At 41.6% G+C, this 25,131-nt stretch overlaps 1 protein-coding gene across 1 annotated transcript in view; it reads right to left on the bottom strand.

Annotated features, from left to right (window-relative positions):
- Positions 1 to 8,036: 8,036 nt before the first annotated feature.
- NFIB (nuclear factor I B) overlaps positions 8,037 to 25,131 on the bottom strand; it is a 282,680-nt gene continuing 265,585 nt past the window's right edge. The window contains exon 9 of the mRNA XM_063080859.1: positions 8,037 to 8,087. Within this exon, the coding sequence (XP_062936929.1) occupies positions 8,052 to 8,087 (36 nt within the window). The 3' untranslated portion in view covers positions 8,037 to 8,051. The remainder of the gene's footprint in view (positions 8,088 to 25,131) is intronic.

Genomic DNA, 25,131 nt, shown 5'->3' on the forward strand with positions numbered 1-25,131 from the left:
TCTTAAGGGAGGACCACAGCTGCTGGCCGGTGGTGGGGGCTAACTGCCACTTTGCCCCCGGCAGGAGAGGCTGCATCATTTACAGGCAACAGCTTTGAAGTGTGGAGCAGGAAAAGAACTGTTTCTTAGCTGCAAAAGTGAGTGTCGAAACAGGGAACACGGCGCCAGGGCTGCTGTGGATGCAGACAGGATCCCGGAGGCCAGGGCCACGCTGAAGGTGGCCAGCTGCCCTATTCAGGATTCGAGGTTTCAGGCCGGCATTAAAGAAGATTCCTGGAGGTACCCGAGCCGCGCCGCAACTGAACAGCCTGAGACAGCAGCGGCCGAGAACAGGGAAGGCGACAAACCAGAGGCAGAGAGTGAGCGCCAGACCTGGCACAGCCCTGTGAGTGACCCCTGGCCCAGCCCTGTTTGGGGGGCTGACGCCAACCCGGCTCCCGCCTGCATCACCGGTTCACTCACCGCCCCGGGGCTGCCTCCATTTTCCCAGGTGCTGGCAGCTCCGCCCGGCTCAGCCCCTCACTGAGCCTTCCCACTTGCTTGGCCCAGCGCGGGGCTTTCCGGAGCCTGCGGGCCGGCCTCCCCTTCCACTCCCTCCACGGTTCTCTGGCAGGGATGGGGGCGTGGGGTGTCCCCGGCCAGTGTCGGGAGGGCAAGGAAGTACGGGCGGGCCGACTGTCACCCCACCACACCCTGGACTCTGGCCCCCGGTAAACTTCCTGTTACTGGGAGGCAGATACCATCTCTGCGGCCACCAGTTCGGAAAAAAGCCTAACCAATTTCTGGTTGGGAATAGTGTGGTAGGAGAGTTGCCAGGTCTGCTTGAACCTGCCGGAGAGCTGGCTGCAGGTGGGCGCTAGATTCGGTCTATGCCGGGGGGATACAAAGGTGAACAAGTCCCAAGAAAGATCTACACAGTGCTACAAAGGCACCCAGAGTGACCGGTCGTCTGTGCCTAGCAGAAACCTGGTAGACTTCCTGGGCGAGGTGGTGCGGAGCAGGGTCTTGAAGGCCCAGCTGATAGACAAGGGTTGCAGAAGACACGCCCCAGCCCAGCACAGTGCGCACAGAGTGGGGAGACGTGCAGCCAGGGAGGCAGAGACTCGACAGAAACCACACACCCTGTCGGGTCACCACTACACAATCCAACAGCCTGGGCCAGAGCACACGGAACAGAGAGAAGTCCTGCACAGGAAGTGAAAGCTCAACAGAGATCACACACCCTGTGGTACGTGATCCACCAGCCCAGCAGAGTCCAAGCTGACCAGAAAGGTGGCTCCCCAGAGAAGCCCAAGACCTGAGGCAACCACACACACAAGGCACTAGAGGCCAACTGAGCAGTCACGGAGGGAGCCATACGAAATTGGCAACCACAGCAATATCCTAGTTAGTCATTAGTCTCAAACCGGTGGACTGTGAAACCCCCTGCCACAATGAATAAACACCAAAAAAAAAGATACCAGAAACACAAAAAATCAAGAAAGTACACCACCAAAAGTTAATAAATCTCAAACTCTAGATCCTATAGAACAAGAAGCCCTTGAAATGACTGACAAGGAATTTCGAGTGATAATTCTAAGGAAACTGAATGAGATACAAGAAAACTCAGCTAGACATCATGATGAAATGAGGAAAAGTATACAGGATCTGAAAGAGGAAATATACAAGGAAATCAATGTCCTGAAAAAAGATGTAGCAGAACTTGCTGAACTGAAGAAGTTATTCAGCGAAATAAAAAACACAACAGTGAGTTTAACCAGCAGGCTTGTCGAAGTTGAAGAGAGAACCTCTGAACTTGAAGATGGGCTGTTTGAAATAACACAAGCAGACAAAAAGAAAGAAAAAAGAATCAAGGACATTTAAGAAAATCTGAGAGAGATATCAGACAACCTTAAGCGCTCAAATATCCGAGTCATGGGTATTCCAGAAGGAGAGGAAAATGGAGATTCCATTGAAAACATATTCAACAAAATAGTGGCAGAAAACTTCCTAGGTATAGGAAAAATCACAGATCTTCAGATCCAGGAAGCTCAACGATCTCCAAACGTATTCAACCCAAAAAGGCCTTCTCCAAGACATGTCATAGTCAAATTGGCAAAACTCAGAGACAAAGAGAGAATCTTAAAAGCTGCAAGAGAGAAGCGTCAAATCACCTAAAAGGGAGCCCCAATCAGGCTAACATCAGACTTTTCATCACAAACCCTAAAAGCTAGAAAGGAATGGGATGATATTTTCAAAATACTAAAAGACAAAGATTGCCAGCCAAGAATACTCTACCCAGCAAGGCTATCATTCCGAAATGAAGGGCAAATAGTATATTTCTCAGACAAACAAAAACTGCGGGAGTTCACTACCACACGATCACCCTTACAAGAAATCCTCAAGGGAGTACTGGGTTTGGTTCCTGAAAAATAACTACCACTGCCATAAAAACACAAGAAAAATCAATACCCACTAGTATAATAAAAATGGCATTCATGAAGAGAAAACAAGCTAACAAAAACACTATCTACAACCTAAGGAACCAACAAACACAGAAACCAAACAGTAAATCAGAAAGCAAGGAACAAAAGACACCTAAGACAACCAAACAACCAATAAAATGCTAGGAATAAATCAACACCTTTCAATAACAACTCTTAATGTAAAAGGCTTAAATTCCCCAATCAAAAGACACAGACTGGCTGACTGGATCAAAAAGGAGGACCCAACTATATGCTGCCTACAAGAGACCCACCTCACCCATAAAGATTCACACAGACTAAGAGTGAAAGGATGGAAAAAGATTTACCATGCAAACAGAAAAGAAAAACGAGCTGGAGTAGCTATTCTTATATCTGACAAAATAGACTTTAAACTAAAAACCATAACACAAGACAATGAGGGACACTATGTACGCACCCAATGTTGGAGCAGCCAGATTTATAAAACAAACTCTATTGGACCTAAAGAAGGAAATAGACACTAATACCATAATAGCAGGGGACCTGAACACCCCACTGTCAATATTAGACAGATCATCTAGGCAATGAATCAGTAGAGAAACACAAGATCTAAACAAGACTCTAGACAAATTGGAATTGGCAGATATCTACAGAACATTCCACCCAACAACCTCAGAATATTCATTCTTCTCATCAGCACATGGATCATTCTCCAGGATAGATCACATATTAGGTCACAAATCAAGTCTCAATAAATTCAAAAAAATTGCAATTATCCCATGTATCTTCTCAGACCACAATGGATTAAAACTAGAAATTAATAACAAACGAAACTCTGGAAACTATACAAACACATGGAAATTAAACAGCATTCTACTTAATGACATATGGGTCCAAGAAGAAATCAAGCAGGAAATCAAAAAATTTATTGAAACTAATGAAAACAATGATACATCATACCAAAACCTGTGGGATACTGCAAAAGCAGTACTGAGGGGAAAATTTATGGCATTAAACGCTCACTTCAGAAGAATGGAAAGATGGCAAGTGAACAACCTAACACTTCACCTTAAAGAACTAGAAAAACAAGAACAATCCAAACCTAAAGTTAGCAGACGGAAAGAAATCATTAAGATCAGAGCAGAACTGAATGAAATTGAAACCCAAAAAACAATACAAAAGATCAATGAATCAAAAAGTTGGCTTTTTGAAAAGATAAATAAAATTGACAAACCATTAGCATGGCTAACAAAAAAAAGAAGAGAGAAGACTCAAATAACAAAAATTAGAAATGAAAAAGGTGATATTACAACTGATTCATCTGAAATACAAGGAATCATTCGAGACTACTATAAACAACTATAGGACAACAAGTTTGAAAATCTGGACGAAATGGATAAATTTCTGGACACACACAAGCTCCCAAAACTGAACCATGAAGACGTAGAAAATTTGAACAGACCAATAACAATAAAGGAGATTGAAGCTGTTATCAGAAGGCTCCCAACAAAGAAAAGCCCAGGACCAGATGGATTCACAGCAGAATTTTACCAAACATTCAAAGAGGAATTTACACCGATTCTTTACAAACTATTCCAAAAGATTGAAACGGACGCAAATCTCCCAAACTCATTCTATGAAGCAAACATCATCCTGATACCAAAACCAGGTAAAGATATAACCAAAAAAGAAAACTACAGGCCGATATCCTTGATGAATATAGATGCAAAAATCCTCACTAAAATACTAGCAAACAGAATACAGCAACACATACGAAAAATTATTCATCACGATCAAGTGGGATTCATCCCAGGGATGCAAGGTTGGTTCAACATACGCAAATCAATAAATGTGATACATCATATTAATAAACTCAAACACAAGGACCATATGATCATCTCTATAGATGCTGAAAAAGCATTTGATAAAATTCAGCACTCATTCATGACAAAGACCCTCTATAAGTTAGGTATAGAGGGAAAGTATCTCAACATAATTAAAGCCATATATGCCAAACCCACTGCCAATATCATCCTGAATGGGCAAAAGCTGAAAGCTTTTCCTTTAAGAACAGGAACTAGACAAGGATGCCCACTCTCACCACTCCTATTCAACATAGTGTTGGAAGTACTAGCCAGAGCAATCAGAGAAGAGAAGGAAATAAAGGGCATCCAGATTGGAAAAGATGAAGTCAAACTGTCCCTGTTTGCAGATGACATGATCCTATATATCGAACAGCCTAAAACCTCTACAAAAAAACTGTTGGAATTGATAAATGATTTCAGCACAGTAGCAGGATACAAAATCAACACACAAAAATCAGTAGCATTTCTTTTCTCCAATAGTGAACATGCAGAAGGACAAATCAAGAAAGCCTGCCCATTTACAATAGCCACCAAAAAAATAAAATACTTAGGAATTGAGTTAACCAAGGAGGTGAAAAATCTCTATAATGAGAACTACAAACCACTGCTGAGAGAAATTAGAGAGGATACAAGAAGATGGAAAGATATCCCATGCTCTTGGATTGGAAGAATCAACATAGTGAAAATGTCCATACTACCCAAAGTGATATACAAATTCAATGCAATCCCCATCAAAATTCCAAAGACATTTTTCTCAGAAATGGAAAAAACTATCCAGACATTTATATGGAACAATAAAAGACCACGAATAGCCAAAGCAATGCTCAGCAAAAAAAAATAAAGCTGGAGGCATAACACTACCTGACTTTAAGCTATACTACAAAGCTATAATAACCAAAACAGTATGGTACTGGCATAAAAACAGACACACTGACTAATGGAATAGAATAGAGAATCCAGAAATCAACCCACACACTTACTGCCATCTGATCTTTGACAAAGGCACCAAGCCTATTCACTGGGGAAGGGACTGCCTCTTCAGCAAATGGTGCTGGGATAACTGGATATCCATATGCAGGAGAATGAAACTAGATCCATACCTCTCACCGTATACTAAAATCAACTCAAAATGGATTAAGGATTTAAATATACACCCTGAAACAATAAAACTTCTTAAAGAAAACATAGGAGAAACACTTCAGGAAATAGGACTGGGCACAGACTTCATGAATACGACCCCAAAAGCACGGGCAACCAAAGGAAAAATAAACAAATGGGATTATATCAAACTAAAAAGCTTCTGCACAGCAAAAGAAACAATTAACAGAGTTAAAAGACAACCAACAGAGTGGGAGAAAATATTTGCAAAATATACATCTGACAAAGGATTAATATCCAGAATATATAAGGAACTCAAACAACTTTACAAGAAGAAAACAAGCAACCCAATTAAAAAATGGGCAAAAGAGCTAAGTAGGCATTTCTCTAAGGAAGATATACAAATGGCCAACAGACATATGAAAAAATGCTCAACATCACTCAGCATCCGGGAAATGCAAATCAAAACCACATTGAGATACCTACCATCTAACCCCAGTTAGGATGGCTAAAATCCAAAAGACTCTGAACGATAAATGCTGGCGAGGTTGCGGAGAAAAAGGAACTCTCATACATTGTTGGTGGGACTGCAAAATGGTGCAGCCTCTATGGAAAATGGTATGGAGGTTCCTCAAACAATTGAAGATAGATCTACCATACGACCCAGCTATCCCACTGTTGGGAATATACCCAGAGGAATGGAAATCATCAAGTCAAAGGTATACCTGTACCCCAATGTTCATCACAGCACTCTTTACAATAGCCAAGAGTTGGAACCAGCCCAAATGTCCATCATCAGATGAGTGGATACGGAAAATGTGGTACATCTACACAATGGAATACTACTCAGCTATAAAAACGAATGAAATACTGCCATTTGCAACAACATGGATGGACCTCGAGAGAATTATGTTAAGTGAAACAGGTCAGGCACAGAAAGAGAAATACCACATGTTCTCACTTATTGGTGGGAGCTAAAAATTAATATATAAATTCACACACACACACACACACACACACACACACACACACACACAAAAAAAAAACCGGGGGGGGGGAAGAAGATATAACAACCACAATTACTTGAAGTTGATATGACAAGCAAACAGAAATGACATTGTTGGGGGGTGGGGGGAGGGAGAAGGGAGGGAGGTTTTGGTGATGGGGAGCAATAATCAGCCACAATGTATATCGACAAAATAAAATTTAAAAAATAAAATAAAGAGATACCAGAAATAAACTGAGAATCTCCCTTTATTATGACATTAGTAAGGCCAACAGAGCACAATTGGTGAAAAACCAGATTTCACAAGATAGGCTACCACAAGGATAATCTGTTTTACCCCAGATTTCACCCTCTGCACAAAGAGACTTCTGCACATGAGACTCACATCTCAGGAGGGTGCACATGCTTTGGGGGGTCTTACATTCATAGCATACACTGCCCATGTTCTCGCAACACCTATTGAGTCCCCAGTGTAACCAGCAGGTCCCAACTTCTTTATGACAAAAAGACTTGAACAACAAATCCTGTAACATAGAAGCTGTGTGGCAAAAAACTGATGCCAGGTAATGCTGTGGGCAGATGAGGGGCTTTGGATGTAGTTAAGTCTGAGCAAGTCACTCTGAGCTTGTTTCCCCATCTGTAAACTGAAGATAGCACTGCCTGTTTCTGTGAAGATTAAATGAGATATAATGTATAAGTCTCTCGCTTTACCTCCTCCAGATCTCTCTCTCTATCTCCCTCTCTTGAACTCCAGGTTCCTAAATTTATCTACTTGACATCCCACTTAGATATCTAACAGACATTTCTAACTCAACATGGTTAAAAGTGAACTTCTGTTCTTCTCCCAAAATTGTGCTATACCCATGAGCTTCACCATATCAGCTGATGGCAAATCATGCCAAAAATCTTGGAGTCATTCTTAACTCCTCTTTTTCTCTGACATCCCATGTCCCAACTCCTCAGGGAATCCTGTGTTGTTATGATCCAACACAGCATTCAGAATCACACTTTTAAAAACATACATCAGATCATGTCCTTATTCTGCTCCAAACCTTGCAATAGGGGCTGGCCAGTTAGCTCAGTTGCTTAAAGTGTGGTACTGACAAGACCAAGGTCAAGGGCTCAGATCCACATATTGGCCAGCTGCCAAGAAAGGAAGGAAGGAAGGAAAGAAGGATGGGAGGAAGGAAAGAAAGAAAACCTTGCAATGCTTCCCCATTCCACTTTCAGTGAATGAATGACCCACAGGGCTCTATGTAATCGCCACTCCCTCCTTTCTCTCTCCCACCACCCCAACTCCACTCCACTCCAGCCACACTGGAAGTCCCAAGAATACTCTCTCCTTCGGGCTTTTGCTCTGCATATAGCCTCTGCTTGGAAGGTTCTTCTCCCAGATATCACTGGGCTAACTTCCCAACACCATCAAGTCTTCAATTGAACATCACCTTCTCAAGGAAGCCCACCTGGACCATCCTACCTAATTCCCTAAGCTTCTCTGCTCCTTGCACTTCTAATCTACGTTACATCGCTCTACTTTTTTGTTTTTCCACATTTACCACCTTCTAATTTATGCATTTATCATATTTTTCTTACAGTTTTATTCCCCTGCTAGAATGTAAGCTCCTTAAGGTCAGGAGTCTAAGTCTTCATTGCTCTCTGATGAATCTCAAGCACCTAGAACAGAGAACAGAGTAGGTGTTCAATGGTTACTGCTGGATGAATAAAAAACATTTGATAACATAGTTTAACACGCAATAAATCTTAACTCCCTTCTCCCTTTGTTGTTGCATGAAGATTAGGCCATTTTCCAAAAAGAGCACTGGAAAATTGTAAATCTGAGTAGCCAAAAGAGCAGAATCCAGAAGCCTTTTGATTCCTGAGCAAGCAACACGCTGAGATAAATTCGATAGCTTCAATATCTTTAAAAACATTTTACACTTAGTGAAATGACAAAACAGTAATTTGACAAGGGGTTAGGGGAAACAAGATCTCACATACATTTTTCCCAAGAGTAACAACTGGTTCAACATTTTTAAAGTGTTATTTCTAATATCTATGAAAATTGTAAATACGTATATACCCTTTGACCCATCAATCACACATCTAGAAATTTCTCCTGCAGATACAGTCACATACAAGGGGCCTTCAAAAAGATCATGGAATAATTCATATTATCTTTTAATTTCATTTTTCCTCAAACTTTTTGAAGTGCCTTCATATGGGTCATGAAGATTGTACAAGGCTATTCTTTTCCACACTGTTTTAATAGCCAAAGATTGGGAATAACCTAAATATTCATTGGTTGGAGACCAGTTCAATAAGTGGGGAACGCTGGCAATGGGATATTCTGAAGCCATTAAAGAGAACAAAGCAAATCTACAGATACAGATATGGAATTACATTCCAGTGAGAAAACAAGTCAGAAAGTACCATGCATCACAAACTACATCTGTATCAAAAAGGCACATGGGATATCTCTGGAGACACAGATAAAATTACCTGGAGCATGTGTTCCCTCAGGGGAGCGAGCTGGGCTCTGGGGAGCAGGAGTGTAATGGAGGCCTCCTTTTCACTTCCTGCACTGTGTGAATCTTTTGCCAAATGGAAATGCTACTTACTCAAATTAGTAACTTAAAAAATCACATCTCCTTTGAGTACAAATTATTTTGGAGAGTCATTAATTCCTGAAAGTTTCATTAAGTCAACATTTGCTTTTGAAAATTTGTCCTCTCCCTGTCTATAAAACTAGTTCAGTTGTAATTTAATCCTATCACCATGAACAACACGCTGTTGGAATGGAAGCAATTTGTTATTTTCACATTCGCTGTTTTTAGTTTGCAAATGTGGTGATCGATCCTGATACTCAGAAAGTTTCCAGTGACCAGGATCCAGTCTAGAGCACCTGGACAGGTGGGAATTGCTCTGGGGCAGCAACGTGAACGCCTTCTCTTCCTAGTCGAAACACAGCAAGAGAAGACAGCATGTTTCAGAGGTACAGGAGCACTTTGGGAGTGGCGATGTCGTGGATTCTAATCTTTATTCCCGGGCCTCTGGGGCTGTCACTCAAAACTCGCATGGCCCTGCCTGGGTCTCGGTTTTCCTGTTTGCAAAGAAGAAAGTTTACACCTCCTAAAGGTCACACAAACACTGTAAGGTAGTAAGCATAATTGCCACATATCACATACACTACTGTTTCTCAATCCCAACAACAAACGTGCCAAAACAGTGGCAGGAAACCACATGTTTTAGAAAACAAAGCTAAGAAAAAAAAACGTAAAGGTCAAGAATTACATTGTCAACTCCCACTCACTTCAGCCTTTGCTTTCTCATAGGATGATGTCACTGGAACATGTGGGCTTTGGAATCTGGCAAATCAAAGTTCAGGCCACTAAACTGAGAGCCCCTTCAAGCCAGAGACTGAGTGTCATTTATGTTGTCCTCGGTGCCTCCAGCAGCTCCTGACTCAGCATCACTCCCCATGGATTGGTTCTACTGCAGCCACGTTATACATGGCCATGACCTTCATCACCACCTCTGCATAATTTCCCATAGTTTTCTATCACCAGGACAGATCTCTCATCTAAACTCCAGACATATGTATCCAAATTAGCATCGCACCTTAGATGCCTAAGAGATACCTTGTAATGAATCGAAACCAGTGTTATAAACTTCCACCTCAAATCTGATCACCTTTCACACAGTTCCTCATACAAATAGTGGTCCTATCACTCAACAGGCTTTGCAGGCAAAAATTCTAGCATTGTCTGTGTCTACTTCCTCTTTCTTACCCCCATATCCAACCATCTACAAGTCTTTTCAATCGGGCCACCTAAATAGCTTTCTATTCCATCCTTTTCTCTCCTTTGCACTTCCACCACCATTCTTGCACTAGTCCAACTATTTTTGTTTATCATGAGGACCACTGCAGTAGCCTCCTGCCTGGCTTAGCCTCCTCCACTCTTGCCTTCCTGCTGTTTGCTCTCTGCATTGCAGCCAGAGTAATCATGTCATTCACATACTGAACATTCTTGAATGGATTCACCATTTTTAAGCTAAAGGTATAAACAAACAGAAAGCTTACATCTCTAGCTCAGCCCTCATCACACACTCCGGCCACACTGGAATCGTTCAGTCTTCTGTACGTTCCCCGCTCCTTCCTACCACAGGGCCTTTGCACTTGCTATACTCTCTCTGGGTGTGGTCTGCCTTCCCTCTCCACTCGGTTAACTCTTGCCTATCCTGTATATCCAGCTCAAGGAGGATTTCAACGAGGACATCTTTCTTTTCTTCACAGAGTAGGTCAAATACTCTATTATACATTGTCTTCGTAGACGGACCTCCGTATCCTAACAATTTCCACAGTTGCAACTTTACATTTATTAGGGTTAATGTTTGGTTTACATGTATTTTCCCACTCACCTAACTACCATGAAAACAAGGGTAAATGTTTGCTTATCATTGTATCCCTACTGCTGACATGAAGGTACTCAGTGAACATTTGTTTCATGAATGTTTCAATGAATTCATTTTTGTGGGGAAAAAAGATGACCAAGCTTTGACACACACTCTGTATGATCGCAAGCCAACAGCACAAAACTTATAAGTGAAATGTCTTTATCTGTAAAATGGATACAAAAATAGGGCCGAGCCCGTGGCACACTCGGGAGAGAGCGGCGCTGGGAGCGCAGCGACGCTCCCGTCGTGGGTTCGGATCCTATATAGGAATGGCCGGTGCACTCACTGGCTGAGTGCCGGTCACGAAAAAGACAAAAATAAATAAATAAATAAAAATAAAAATAATTTACACAGTCTGGGTAAAGATTAAATAGGACTGTATCAATATCAGTTCTCTCCTCCTTCATCCCTCATCTGGTAGTGTAAGTAATGAAAATGATCTCTTCCATAAATAAACCAGTAATTTATTAAAGATATATGATTTGCTCAGATAATGCGGTGTTTCCAACAGCCAGAGTGACAAAAATATAAAAGACAAGGTTCCATATTCCTACAGAGATCAGAAGTTAGTAGAGAATATAAAGTGAAAAAATAAAATAATAGTATGAGTCTCACAACAATACAATACAAATAAGCAACCTTTTTCACAAACCCGCCCAGGATTAATTGCCAAATAATCTAAAAGTGCTGTGAGTTCAGAGAAGAGGCAGATCATTCAGACTGGAGGTGGTAGGGCACTGGTAGGGCCTTTTAAGAGGGTAGAGGTAGGTGAGGAATTTGGAGTGCGTGAGGAAGGCTGGTCAGCCCCCGCAGATGTAACAACAAGAACAAAGACAGCACGATTGTTCCAAGAACCATGAGGAGACCACCTTGCCCGGGGCAGAGGAGTTAAGGCTGGGAGGGACGTTCAGAACACGGTGCTGAAGTTTTGAACGCCAAGGTATTGAATTTTGACCTTGTTCTCTGAAATCTTGAGAATGTCAACTTTTATAAATCTAGATGTATCACAACCATTTCAAATACTAAATAAGATACAATATAGAGTCCTCAATTGGGTCCTAAGATTCACCAAAATAGCAGTTCAGAGGAAGAAAGGAAGGGAGGAAGATGGGCATCTGCCAAACAGCCTATGCCTCATAAAGGTTCCAGGTTGTGTGCGAACGTGTGGTTGAATCACATCCCATGACTCCCCAAAGCATGCAGATAAGGGCATGTTGGCTGGTACCAGAGGATGTCATCTCTGCTCCAGTGTCTGTCTCCAGAACTCTAGCCAGGAGGCCCACCAAATCACACTCTTTGCAAGGCCCACACACTGGAGGAGGGGCATGGAGCCCCAGGTGGGGTGTTCATGTATAGGACTATAGTCTGTGAAGCCTTCTGTGAATTTCCCCTAAGTATTTTGGTTCAAGGGATATGTATTAGTCCGTTTTGTGTTGCTATAACAAAGTACACTGAACTGAGTGATTTATAAAGAAAATGAAATTTATTGCTTACGGTTTCTGAGGCTGAGAAGTCCAAAGTCCATCTGGTGGTGGCAACAGTGACCCAGGGGTCTCCCATTGCAAGATGGTGGAAGCAGAAAGAGAGCAAGACAAACTCTCCTCTTCTTTTAAAGCCCTCAGAGCCACACCCCTGACCACCATTTTTAGTCCATTCACTACTGCACAGTCCTGCAATCCAATCACCTCTTGAAGGCTCCACTTTTCAATTACTATGATAGGATGTCCCACCCTCTTAACAGTCACAGTAGGGATTAAACTTCTGATACATGAAACTTGGGGACACGATTTAAGCTTCAATGAGCTTTGGGGGGACATAATTCAATCCACTACAGGATAATTCTGAGTGCCTGTTCTGCCCCCTCCTCTACCTTTGCCACCCGTTTGCCCTCCATTCTCGGCAATCTTAAACATATACGAAGCAAAGGACAGTTTTGCTACCAAGCTAAGGGGAGAAGTTTAATAAACAGAAAATGATATGTATGTTTGCGTGTGTATATACAAACATACACATATATCACAAAAGCAGACTTCATATAGACATGAGGAATTTCCAGGTGAAGGCAACTTGAAAAAAAACAATGAATTTCATCATCAACTTTTAATGTTCCACTGTTTTTTTGATTGACACTGCAAGCGTATGAGGTGGACCCCTTTCTATTTCTTCTATTCTGGGATTCCATCCTATGAGCCAAGTCTTGGCAGTAGCAAAAATAGAGTGCTATCTCATGAGACTGTCATCTCTCTCCTCCCTGATAGCAGAGATGTTTTCTTCACATCTTGTCTTCTATGAGCAACAGCACCAGCTCACCTTTAGGGGCCTGGTGGCTACCTGGTCACCTTTCAGACTGATTCAGCTCCTTTCTCTGAAAGTTCATTTTCGACTGCCAACTTCCACCCACCTGTTCCCCAGACCAGATCATGGTCTGCTTGAATTGTTTATATGAGCCCCCTGGCCTTTTTTTCACAGTGTCTAACATGCTTCACAACTGCGTATTTTCTGTGTTGTATTTGTAATGTTTGTCTTCCTCAATGGACTCTAGCTCCACAGGGGCAGACGAAGTGTGGGTTCTGCTCACCATTGTGACCCCAAACACATAAATCCTGGCACCAAACACATAAATGACACTTAACAACAATTATGGAAGGAACGAAGGAGCCAGAGAGTCCCTTCCCCACTGGCTCCTCCAATGCCTCTGCCCACTCTTTCTTCTTATATTGATTCATGAAATCTTGTAAGCAACCTAATGGGGACTCTCAGAGATAGAGGGAAAAATAGATCTGGAAAGTAGGATTGAAGCCTGGTGGTACCCAAATGGGCCATCATCAAGTCACCAAAAGACAGGTCTAAATTTTAAGGTGATTTTGTTGTTGTTACTCATGGATTAGTAATAACTGGGGATACTCAGATTCCGAAAAACATGTGATAATTATAACAACAGTAGATACAAATTGCTGTAAGACTAGGGTGTTGGGAAAGTACTGATCCTACTTGGGAGAGTGAGAGACAGTCATATAAATGAGCTGTCTGAAGAAGTCGGCATCTGAAGCGTACTTTAAAGGGTGAGCGGTAGATTGTGTTAGGGAGAAGGAAAAAAATTCATCGCAGCAGAGGAAGCAACATGGTCAAGACTCAGAGATATGAGAGCACCTAATGATTCAGATAACAGAGAAATGTTTGAGAAGGCTGGAATGAAAGACATAAACTGGAAGTTGTGGGAGACTGAGCTAGAGGATAAATTCTCTTCTGCCACCAGGACTGAAGCAGAGAAGACAAGAGGGCAGGATTTGGACAAGTTGAGGGAGAAAGTGTGACAGAGGAAAATGCATGCGTTAGGGAGATCCAAAGGATTGGAACTCGAATACCAGTTGTGCCTGAGTCTAACTCTGTCACACTGGACAACTCCACTTAACCTCTCTGAGCCTCCGTTTCATCATCTGAAAGAATTAATATAATACCTACCTCAAAAACCTACAATAGGACCAAATGCACAAACATGTGCAAAATCCTGGCACGTAGCTGGAATTTTCTAAATGTCCATTTTCTTTTATTGTGAGTTTCATTTTACTTCCTCTCACCTTTCCAGATCTCTCCTCAGCACCTCTGGTCTCCTCAAGCCCTATTCCCAGAGCAACAGTGTTGGCTTTGACTCATCACAGTTTCTTTGGGTGGCTCCTTACGGACACGGTTTGATTCAAGCTGTCAACCCAGATCTCTGCATAGCTACATGTTCCCAGCCCTCAAGCAGAAGCATTATCAAAAGTTTTGGTTTTCTGTTCATAATTGCTAGGTTGAGTACCAGGATACCTTTCACCTCCCGTCCAACCCACATCCTCTTTAACACCCGCCATGATCAAGCATTTAAGTCTCTACTCCAGCAGATGCGAAAAAGAATGCGTGAGGCTCCCGGGAGCCTGACTATTGTTCTGGGGAACCGGAGCCACCATGCTCAGAGCTTCCATCCTCCCTCCTCACAGCATTCGCAGCTTCCTGTCAATCATCCTGGAACACCGAGTGCTGGGCTGGACGATTTTGTCCACAGGATGTTTGTTTGAAGGCACTGCCTTGCCAAGTCTCAAAGCACAAGACTTCCTCTGACAATCTAAACACCAAAATGAGAAAGGGGGGAAAACCCTTGGGCCATTCTTTTCATGCCTAATAAGGCCTATTTTTATTCAAAAATAGCAACAGGTTATCTGAGCTTACAGGGGCTGAAGAGGCTAGGAAGCCTGATCTTTAAAATCCTGAGCCCGAGGAAGTTGAAATACAGGTTTCCAAGAGTGGACATTAAAAGTATGTCCTTAAAGCACCTTTAGCATATTCTGCGGTCAGCTTCCACAAATGATCAACCCCTGTTTTTATGGGCACACCCAGACTGGACTGCTTGGAGGGTAAAGGCCTTGCTGCTAAGCCACAGGGCAAAAGAATTTGCAAGACATATGGATAGAAATTCAAAGTGCTTAACCACAGCTATAGTTTAAATTGAACTGTCTGTCATTGGGTAAATTTCTTCAATCCTTTCAGGGTTTGTACATGATCTGAGAAATGTTTGAGAGTGTCACTAATTATTAAATCTAAAGCAAGGAAGTTTGAAACATGACTTTAAAACACTATGATATATGTTCTTCAAGGAGTAGGCTAAAGAGTTTTCCTGCATGTAAATAATTTTAAAATCCCTCAGCTGTCTTTCTAGTCACTCAGTAGTTTCCTTGGGAGCTCTTGACATGACTATTCCTATAGCCTCTATGTAATTACTAAACAGAAATTTTGAATTTCTGTGTATTTATCAGTCACTACTTATAAACTCTTGTTCCTGGGTAACTGACCTAATCTCTCTGAGGTAATTTGCCAGTGAAAATGGGTCATTATCCAAACTGTTGGATTAGTGAAGCTTAAATGAGATCAGGTGTGAGATGTACCTGGTATGTAATAAGGTGCTCAATAAATGTAACTTAAAAAATAGAAAACCAGGGGAATTTAGGAGGCATTCCCATGACTAACTTTAAAGTGACTCTGGCTGCCACTTTCACCCTCTCACCCAAGTATGAGGGACAAACCAGCAGTAACAGTGGTACGTGAAAGCCAAGTCACAGAGGCCTTCGGTAGGAACAGTTTTGAGATAAGACAGATAAAGATGATCCAAAAAAGCATTATTGAAAGCATCCCAATTTCAAGAATCATTTGTTAAATGAGTTACAAGTTAATGAGCAGAATCAAGAACAAAAAGCAGTACACCCCAGTTTGTCTCTGGAACATTAACACACACCTGTTGAGGAATGCTACCACAAATGCAGGACTTCCATGGTCCTTACAGAAAACCAGTTGCACGGGCGACACTCAAGGTAGGTTCTGAGTTACACTGACATGTTTAAGATACCCCAAGTTTTGGAACCACTTGTTCAACTTCTGGCCAGATTTCCACATAGTCCTCAGCTGCTCTAAAATTAATTCCCAGGTTATTATAAAGAGATGTATATCCTGAGAGTTTTCAAAAGGAATCTCTGTTATACAGAATGTGAGTTTTGGGAAAGCTTATTAAACCATACCACTTAAAGCTCAGAATTAATGGACTACATGTAAGGGAAAAATACGGTATGTTGTTTTAATCATTAAGATAATGTTGATTAAAACTAATTTTTTTATTTCTATGTATTGAATTGGCAAAGATTAAAAAAACAACTACCAGAGTACTGAAGAATATGAGCATGAAATTCACATATAGTCAGCATATAGCAATGGTGGTAGTTATCATAGAATAGACTTTCTAAATCAATACAAAAATATTTAGCAAGATGTTGGGAAAATAGAATAGTTTGGTCAGGGCCCTTGCCTTGGGTCCAGTTGGGTGTGGTTCAGCATCCTTTGTAAGCAAATTGTGTGTGTGTGTGGCGTTAGAACACATGTGCACCAGTGTATCTTATCTTTTTAGTTTTGTTGCTATTCTTGTGTTCTTCTTCAGAGAGAGAGAAAGAGAGAGAAAGGAGTTTGGTGAAGCAGGTGGGTGGGCATCAGCTTCAGGCGTCTGCCCTGTGCAGCCATGCTTTCCAACCTATGGCTCCAAGGACCTTTTGGCCGGTTATCTAGCTCATAGACCTGCGTGAAGGAGTCTGGTGACCCAGCCTGGAGTGTGAGGGGTCTGGGGACCTAGACTGGCGTGTGAAGGGTTTGTAGCCCAGTCTGTGAACAGGCTTGAGGGGTCTGTGGGCTCCAGACCCAGACTTAGCTCAACAATCGGCCCAGTCAGTGAAGGATTACCAGCAGGTAAAAGAGCACCACAACTAGTGTAGTTGTGGTCAGGCAGCTTTACAATTGGCATCACAAACAGGATTAAGAGCTAGAAAATTGGTGCTGTGAGGATTCCAGGCCTTAGCCTAGCCAGACACAAGATTACTAAAATAAGTTCATAATTTTCAACCCAGTAATGCCAGCTCTGGAATATCTATCCTAGTGAAGTAAACAGAAATATGGCCAAAGATCCATATGCAGAGTTGTTCATCACATCATTATTTATAACAATATTCCCATTAAAAATGGAAATAACTTAAAGGTCTTATAATAAGGAAACAGTTAAGCATGTCATGATATTATAAATTATGGAGCCATTAGAAATCATGTTGTCAAAGAATATGTAAATACAATGATGAATAATAATGATAGAAGGTAACTTAGAAAACCAGGTGGGTTATTGTACATTGTCTTCAGTGTACTCTTCTGAACTTTCCAAATTTTTTTCAATGAGAGTAGATTTTCTTTACATTTAGAAAAAAGCAATAAACATTTACATCAATGAAAAAACCTCAGCATTCACAGGCTAATAAAACAACCTGTAGTAATACACTGTCCTTTGTATTGCAATTATTTAGAACACCAAGTTACAAACCAAAGAGATTTTGATATGAAGGAAAAATGTTTTGTTTTGTTTTTTCTTTTCTTTTTTCATTTTTTGGTCCATATTGCTTTATCTAAGCATACTGCAAAGTGTCCTAGAAGCCATATGGGAGATGTACTTCTTTGCAGCTGCAAGGGAAACATTTGCAGAAAAGAAAACACCAGAAATCACAATACAATCTCAGTCATAATGGAATGGAAAGCCCATGAAATATTTAAAACACGAAGTTGAGATTTCATTTTAAAATATTTTAATTGCCAGAACAGAGCTGTTCAATTTTATTTTCAGAGCTCAGCAGTGACTGGGGAGGGGGCAGAGGAATGGAGAAGACCCACAGCCACTCAAAGTGAAAACAGTTTTTACCAACCAGCAGAGAGAAATCTAGTTCTTTTTAGCTGTATTGTGTTTTGTTTTACATAAGTTTGGTTCTGTAAAATGTGGCATGTTTTGTACTGTATGTTCTCTTGGAAAAACCAAACAGAAACCAGTCATCGAGGTTTCGGGAGAGCAATGCCTCCCCTTTCTCATGTTTCAGCTGCACAGTCTCCACTGGGGCTGGGGACCGTATCGTACATCATAAATCACTCTCTGATAGATATTTGGCAGGCAGTCAGCACCCCCAGGCTATGCAACAACGTACAGTATGGAAAATTTTTAAGGTGGAATCTTGATTTTGTAACTTAAGGACTTAATAGCATCTCAAAACATTTTACTACTTCCTGGTACATACACACAAAAAGCCAAGAAAGCAGAATTCTCCATATGGTTTTCGGTTTTATACGATATATACACAATAAGCCATACAACTGTAAACCTGGAGGCGTTCTCTTGCTGTTGTTAATTCGACTCCGGTGAAAATGAAAAAACACAATTAAAGAGTTTGATCCCTACCTTGCCTCTGAAAGAGTCAAGTCACCAGAACTTCTAGCATCTGCATTTTAACTATCCATCCCCCCTCAGTTAACTGTTTGGCACTTTCTTAGAAATTGGGGGAGGCAGCAAGACTGGGGGGTTGGGGGCAGATTTTATTGTAAGTTAATAACATGCTGTCAAAGGTATTGTCAGTGATTTCAACAGGAAGGCTTATCAGTTGACAAGAGTCATAGAAACCCCAGTAGAATCTTTCTCCTGATCCTAGTCCCAAATTTGAGTTTTTGAGGGCCTCTCAGCAGGCACTCCCACCTTCTCAGATGTTGCAAACCATTTCAGACTCACGTGTTCTTCTTCAAGAGCCTCTTTCAATAAATCATACGTTTTTTTTTTTAAGTTGCAAACTACATTTAACCCCTAAATCACACCATCTCAGCAGATACTGGGGGCTGTTGGAACGCCACAACTCCTAGCAAAGCCACTGCCACGAAGCCTTGGGAGCCCTTCTGTGCACGGAGGGGTTAACTCCGTGGTATCTGGACGTGCCCGAATGTTCTCTGTGTTCTTGGGCTGAGTAATTCTTAGAAGGGCTAAATAGAAACGCGGGAAATGTGGAGTGTGCGGTATGGCATTGTGCTCTCTGAGAAAAACAATGCATGGAAAAACAAAAGAAAGAAACTGAATACATCCTTTTTGAAGTTTAAAATAAATGCTGCTTTTGGGTTGTTGTTGTAGTTTTAGTAGTTCAGAAATTAGCCATAGTTTGAGCAGGCTAAATATAAAACTTGCAATTCAGTTTATTTAGAGTGTTTCTGTCCAATCCCAATCAATTTAAGGAAAATAATTAAAGTCAAATTTAGACAAAATAGTCGGTGGATGTGGGAGATGTTAAGTGGTTATATGTGTATGCTAATTCAGAAATAACTTATGCTCTAAGTACATTGCACCATTCTCCCCACACCCACCCCAATTGTCACTGATCAATTCATTCTTGGGATTCTGCTATGGCCCATCAACGAAAGTCTCAAGCTTTGTACTGTTTGACCTTGTAGGCTCACCGGTCCCCTCACAGTCATTTGAGACCATACCTATGGTAGACCATCAGGTTCAAGACTGGACTTCCTCATCAATTCGAGAAGAAAAGAATTTTTTTTTCAATAATCGCTAGAATACAGTCCTGCCCAAGCCCGATCTGTCTGACAGTCCCTCAGTCATCTGCATTTCTGCACCTCTTAAATCAGTGGTTCTCAGACTTAGCTGCATATGAGAATCCCCTGGGGAGCTTTTAAAAATTCCAAAGCCCAGGCTACATCCCAAACCAATTATATCAGAATCTCTATGTGTGGATTGGAGGCATCAGTACTTTTTCAAGCTCCCCAGAAGATTCCATGGGCAAGCAGGTGAGAGCCACCATCTTGTCTATTGTTCCTGTGTCCTGTCTTGCTCTCTTCCAATCAACAATTCTACTGAAGCTAAAAGTGAGGTTTCTAAAGTGACATACATGGTCATGTGTTGTCCCTGTTCATCAGTCCTTCAGGGTTCCTTCGAACATGCAGGAAAATGTTCAAATGCCTTCCCATGACAATCAAGGCTGCCAGCCTCCATTTCCCTGCCTGGCTGCACTGCCTGCCAGTCTCTGTCTCCACACTCACCAATCCTGTCACACAGAACTTCCTGAAGCTGCACATGTACCATTCTCTCTCTCTTACCCCCTGGCCTGGGAACACGCTGCTCTGGCTGGCTGGAAAATACTCTCTCCCCCTGCCCAGTACCTTTTCAAATTTAACTTCTCCTTCACCCCTTTTGGATTCAAGTCAGGCATTTCTCTTTGGGAAGTCCTGCTCCCCAACTTCCCAAGGCTGCGGTAGCTGTCGACCACCACTAGTATGCCCCCAACTCCAAGATTTACCTCAAATACAGGTAGAGACGATGCCCACCACTACTGGTTTTCTCCCCAAATCCTGGATTTACCTCTAGTACAAGTGGAGAAACTGTCCATCTATTTGCTTTCTCTCCCACTAGATTGTAACCTCTTAGAGGCAGAGAAGATTCCTTGCCCACCATTTCACCGTTGGTGCCCAGCCAGCACCTGGCATGGTGGGAGCACAGAATGAGCAAGGGCTGAGTGGTCTGAGCCAGCTACAACCAGGAAGCCTTACACTCCTGTTCAATAGGATATACTAACCCTGGCCGAGAATACCTCTCTGAATGTTTGAATGGTGTTCATGCTGTTTAAGCCACACACAAGCCTAAGGCACATAGAAATGGTCAACATTCTGTAGCTCCAATGAACTGGACACTGAGAGGCAGCTGGAGTTAAAGCTGGTGTCAGGAGTCAAAGGGTCTTGCAAGCTGCATTCTCAGAAGGGGAAGTCAGTTGCTGACTATGTCGAGAATCAAATAATTCTAGTGGTTTGCAGGATTTCCAACCTACCTCCTATTTGGTTAATTCTCATTGAGAAGGAAAACGCCACCAGTAGCAGTTGAGCTCCACGTGCATGATAGCCTGGTGTTCCGCAGCAATGGCTGCAGAGGACAGGGAAAGGCAGTTCTGCTCGCAGCAGCCACGCTACTTGTCACAGAAGTGGAGAGAAGTGGCTGAATGATATGATGAATATGCCAAGGTGACTTCCTGAAAGCATAAAACTAAATTGATGGGAGACAGTTTTGCACATCATGGAGAGAGGGAGAAGCAGTGAAGGAAAGAAAGATGAAAAAAGGGAAAGAAAAATGGAGGGAAAATGGAAGAGAATTTAAAGGTAAGATTAAATGTGGCGTATCTACACAATGAAAAAGAACGAAATACTACCATTCGCAGCAACATGGATGGACTTAGAAAAAATTCTATTAAATGAAATAAGCCAGGCACAGAAGGAGAAATGCCACATGTGCTCACTTATTTGTGGGGGCTAAAAATAAATAAATACATACACAAACAAATGAGAGGGAGGAAGAAAACACGACAATCACAATTCCTTGCACTTGTTAAGACAAGTGAACAGATGTGATGTTGATGGGTGGGAGGGGGGAGACGGAGCGGGGAGGGAGGAATCGGTAAAGGCACAGGAAAGTCAACTACATTGATATTGATAAAAGAAAATCAATAAAAGAAAAAGACAAGAAAGGAAGGGAGGGAACCTCAACTCTCTAGCAAAGGCACATCCTTGCTCTCATCTTACAGGTACAGAGAATGCTACGTGAAGCATTTACATCTGCTGTGTACATGAGGGTGGGTATCTACTAAATAACAGAAAGAAAGAGGAAAGAAAGAAGAGAAAAATTTTGAAGAGTAAAAATGTGTAAGGTTGAGGCAGAAGGAATGTATAAGGTGAGCAAAGAGGAAGAAAGGCAGGCAGAAAAGGCCAAGAATTTAATTTAAAAGCAAAGACTGCAACACTGACATTTGCCAGACGTTCAGCTATGAGCCCCAAGCTGCCCTTGGGACCATAACGGGCTGGCTCTTCAAGTATAGGGACCTTTCCTGGGCCCAAGACCAGGAGCTCATTGGCTGCCTGGACAGGTCGTATTCTTACCCTGCAGAATTTTAGAAACAGCTTCAAGGAAAGAATTCTGCATCGAGTATTCCTGGCCATCACTTGGGCATAGTATATGGAGAACGTGAAGAGTCAGAAGATACCTAAGGCCACGAACCTGTGTTTCTACTTCTGACCTGGATCCCAGCCTAGAGAAAGGTGGCCAGGCCAATGTCCCCATGCCATCTGCTCGAGGAGGTATTTCAGATCCTGCCTTCCCGCCAACCCCCAGCCCCCTCCCTGCCCCCGCCCCCCACCCCGCTGGGCCAGCTACTGCATCCTGGCTCTCTGCAAACTGCACGTCAACTGCAATGTGCTCTGTCATCATTGTGGCTTTGGGGGGCTTTGGTGTGTGTTTATCACTTTTTAATGTTAATCTGAGCTTGAGGAACCTCCTGTCTTTTCTTCTTTTCTGAATACAGAAATTCCTGTTGACACATAAACGTCACAGCTTCAGAGAGAATCTGGCCAGCTGGGCAGGAAAGATAAATCCAGGCTGGAGGTGAGCAGCCCACAAATTTCTCACATTCCTCTTTTTGATTATCAGCCATCATTTTTCAACAGGTTCGTATAATGAGCCAAGCTGAATGCACAGAGCTCCAAAACTACGGCTCTTTGCTATGGGAATGTTACCAAAACAACAAAACCATGTCGTAACCAAGGACTGAGTGATATCAGGCATTGTGAAGCTAATAACAGTATGGACGGTAACAATAACGAATTGTGTACACCTCTCCACATTTCACAGATGGCTTTCACACATACTATTTAATTTCGTTATCATTAGCCATCCTGAGCGGTAGGTGGGGCAAGTATTTTTCACTGCTGCTTGGATAAACAACCTGAGGTCCAGACAGGTTAAAAAATTTGCCTGAGTTTATATGATGATTAAGAGGAGAACAAAGAATTGAATGAACATTCTTCTTCTAACCTTGGTATTCTTTTCACCACATCATGGCTTTTGGAACATTTGTTTCTCTCTCTTTTGAGACAAAATTTGTCTATAACTCTCACTTGATGATATCATTTCTGATCTCTACAGTTAAATAGTAAAGAAAGTTTCTGTTTGTGTTTTGCTTTTCAGAAGGAATTTGAACAGGTTGTGATCCTGCTTGAAAGGAAGCTCTTCTTGGAGCTAAGCACTGCCATTGCCTTCGAGCAGGAAGGCCTGAAGAGGTGAAGAAACAGAGATGTAAAAAAAGACCCCTAAGACACTCTCCTTCCAAGGTGGCTCAGCGGGGACCCTCTCTGACTTTCTGGGCAGCAAATTCACCCAGGGAATCTGAGCTAAGAGTTTGCTTAAAAAAAATAAGAATAATACACACACACACACACACACACACACACACACACATATTTATGTGTGTTTGCTGAGGCATGGTTGCTGAAATGAAAATATCAACATGTAGTAAAGGTGTTTCTCAACTTTTTAAAATGAACTGACCCTTTTAAATAATCCTAGGGTTGCTGATTACTTTCCAACCTCATCTCAGCCCTACTCCTTTCTAGCCTTGGAAACAGGTGAGTATATTGTTCTTTGTATTGTCATTGTAGCTGTTTTTATTCTCATCATTAAATATGTTTGGCTGATTTTTAAAGTTGCTTTTATAATTCTCAAAAAAGTCTATCTCCTAGGGATACAACATTTGCTGTAGCATGTCGTTATTGTTCATACAAACCTATTTTCATTTTAATCATTTCAATTTAAGTCCTGCATTTCCCTGTGGGAAAGAACTGCCTGGGCTTCCTCCCCTAGAGAGGGGTAAACAGGCAAGTGACAGAAATGTACAGGTATATGAATTATTGTTAGCACACATAACTTCTTCCATATGCCACCATCTAGTGAACTCTTTGAGGGCAGAGACTGTGTTATCCATACCAAGGAGGTGTAGTAGAGCCACGAAGCACTGGGTTCCAGCCTGACTCTATCACTCAGTAGGTTTGATCTTGGTTAAGTCAAATAACTTCTCCAGAACTCAGTTTCCTCATCTGGAACATCAACTTTGCAGGGTGTTATGAAGATTAAGTAAAATAATGAATATAAAAATCTGGCACAGAGCAGGAACTTAATAAATATGAGCTCCTTGTCCTGTTGTTTATCTTAGCATCCCTGCAAGGTGAGCACTCAATTATTTGTTTGCTAATATGCTCTGAGTAGATCAAACCCCTGCTTTGAATATTTTTATCTCATAGTTTATAAGGAGGAAAAAAATTGATATAAAAATTATGGCCAGAAATACTAAATACAATGAGAGAACACAGGATGGAGAATTTGGGGTGGGAGCAGCTCAGGGCATAGGTTAGCCCAAATTCAAACTCACCTTAAAGTTCTAGATACAGGGAGTGGGTTATTATAATCTTGGGGCTTTTTGGTTTGCTTTTTATTTTGTCTTATAAAATGTAAGTTATAAAGTATACAGTAGAATGAATGACATCAGCTGACCTCATGATTCAGAGCTCTTTACAGCCTGGCGTGTCCTCTTTTCACACAGATCCGTTATATAATTAGCACCAAATATTTAAAACAAAATTCTTCAAATTGTTTTTGTCACAGCATGTTTAAAGTAGTGAAAAGAAACAACATAAATGTCCAGTAATTGGCATATGACCATATAAATTATAATGACTCACACAGTGGAATACTGTGTTGCCATATGAGGCAGGTCTGTATTTACTGACATGGGAAAATGTTCATAATGGTGAGTGAAAAATGCAAACTACAAATACACGCACACACATAAAACGAACACTTTTGGGGAGTATATTTATGGATAAATTTGCACAAAATTTCTGGCAGGTTATACAGCAAATGATTTTCTCTGGGTGGTAGATTTAGGGTGAATTAACTTATTTTTCATTTCTTAGTGTATTCTACTTTGTCAATAATATTAATTACTTCTGTGATTAAAAAGAGGAAGGATGAGGCACACACTATTTTTTTAAGTAAATCCATATTTGTCTACAGCCTCTT

Source organism: Cynocephalus volans, chromosome 16 (genome assembly GCF_027409185.1).
Source record: "Cynocephalus volans isolate mCynVol1 chromosome 16, mCynVol1.pri, whole genome shotgun sequence".
Lineage (NCBI taxonomy): Eukaryota > Metazoa > Chordata > Mammalia > Dermoptera > Cynocephalidae > Cynocephalus > Cynocephalus volans.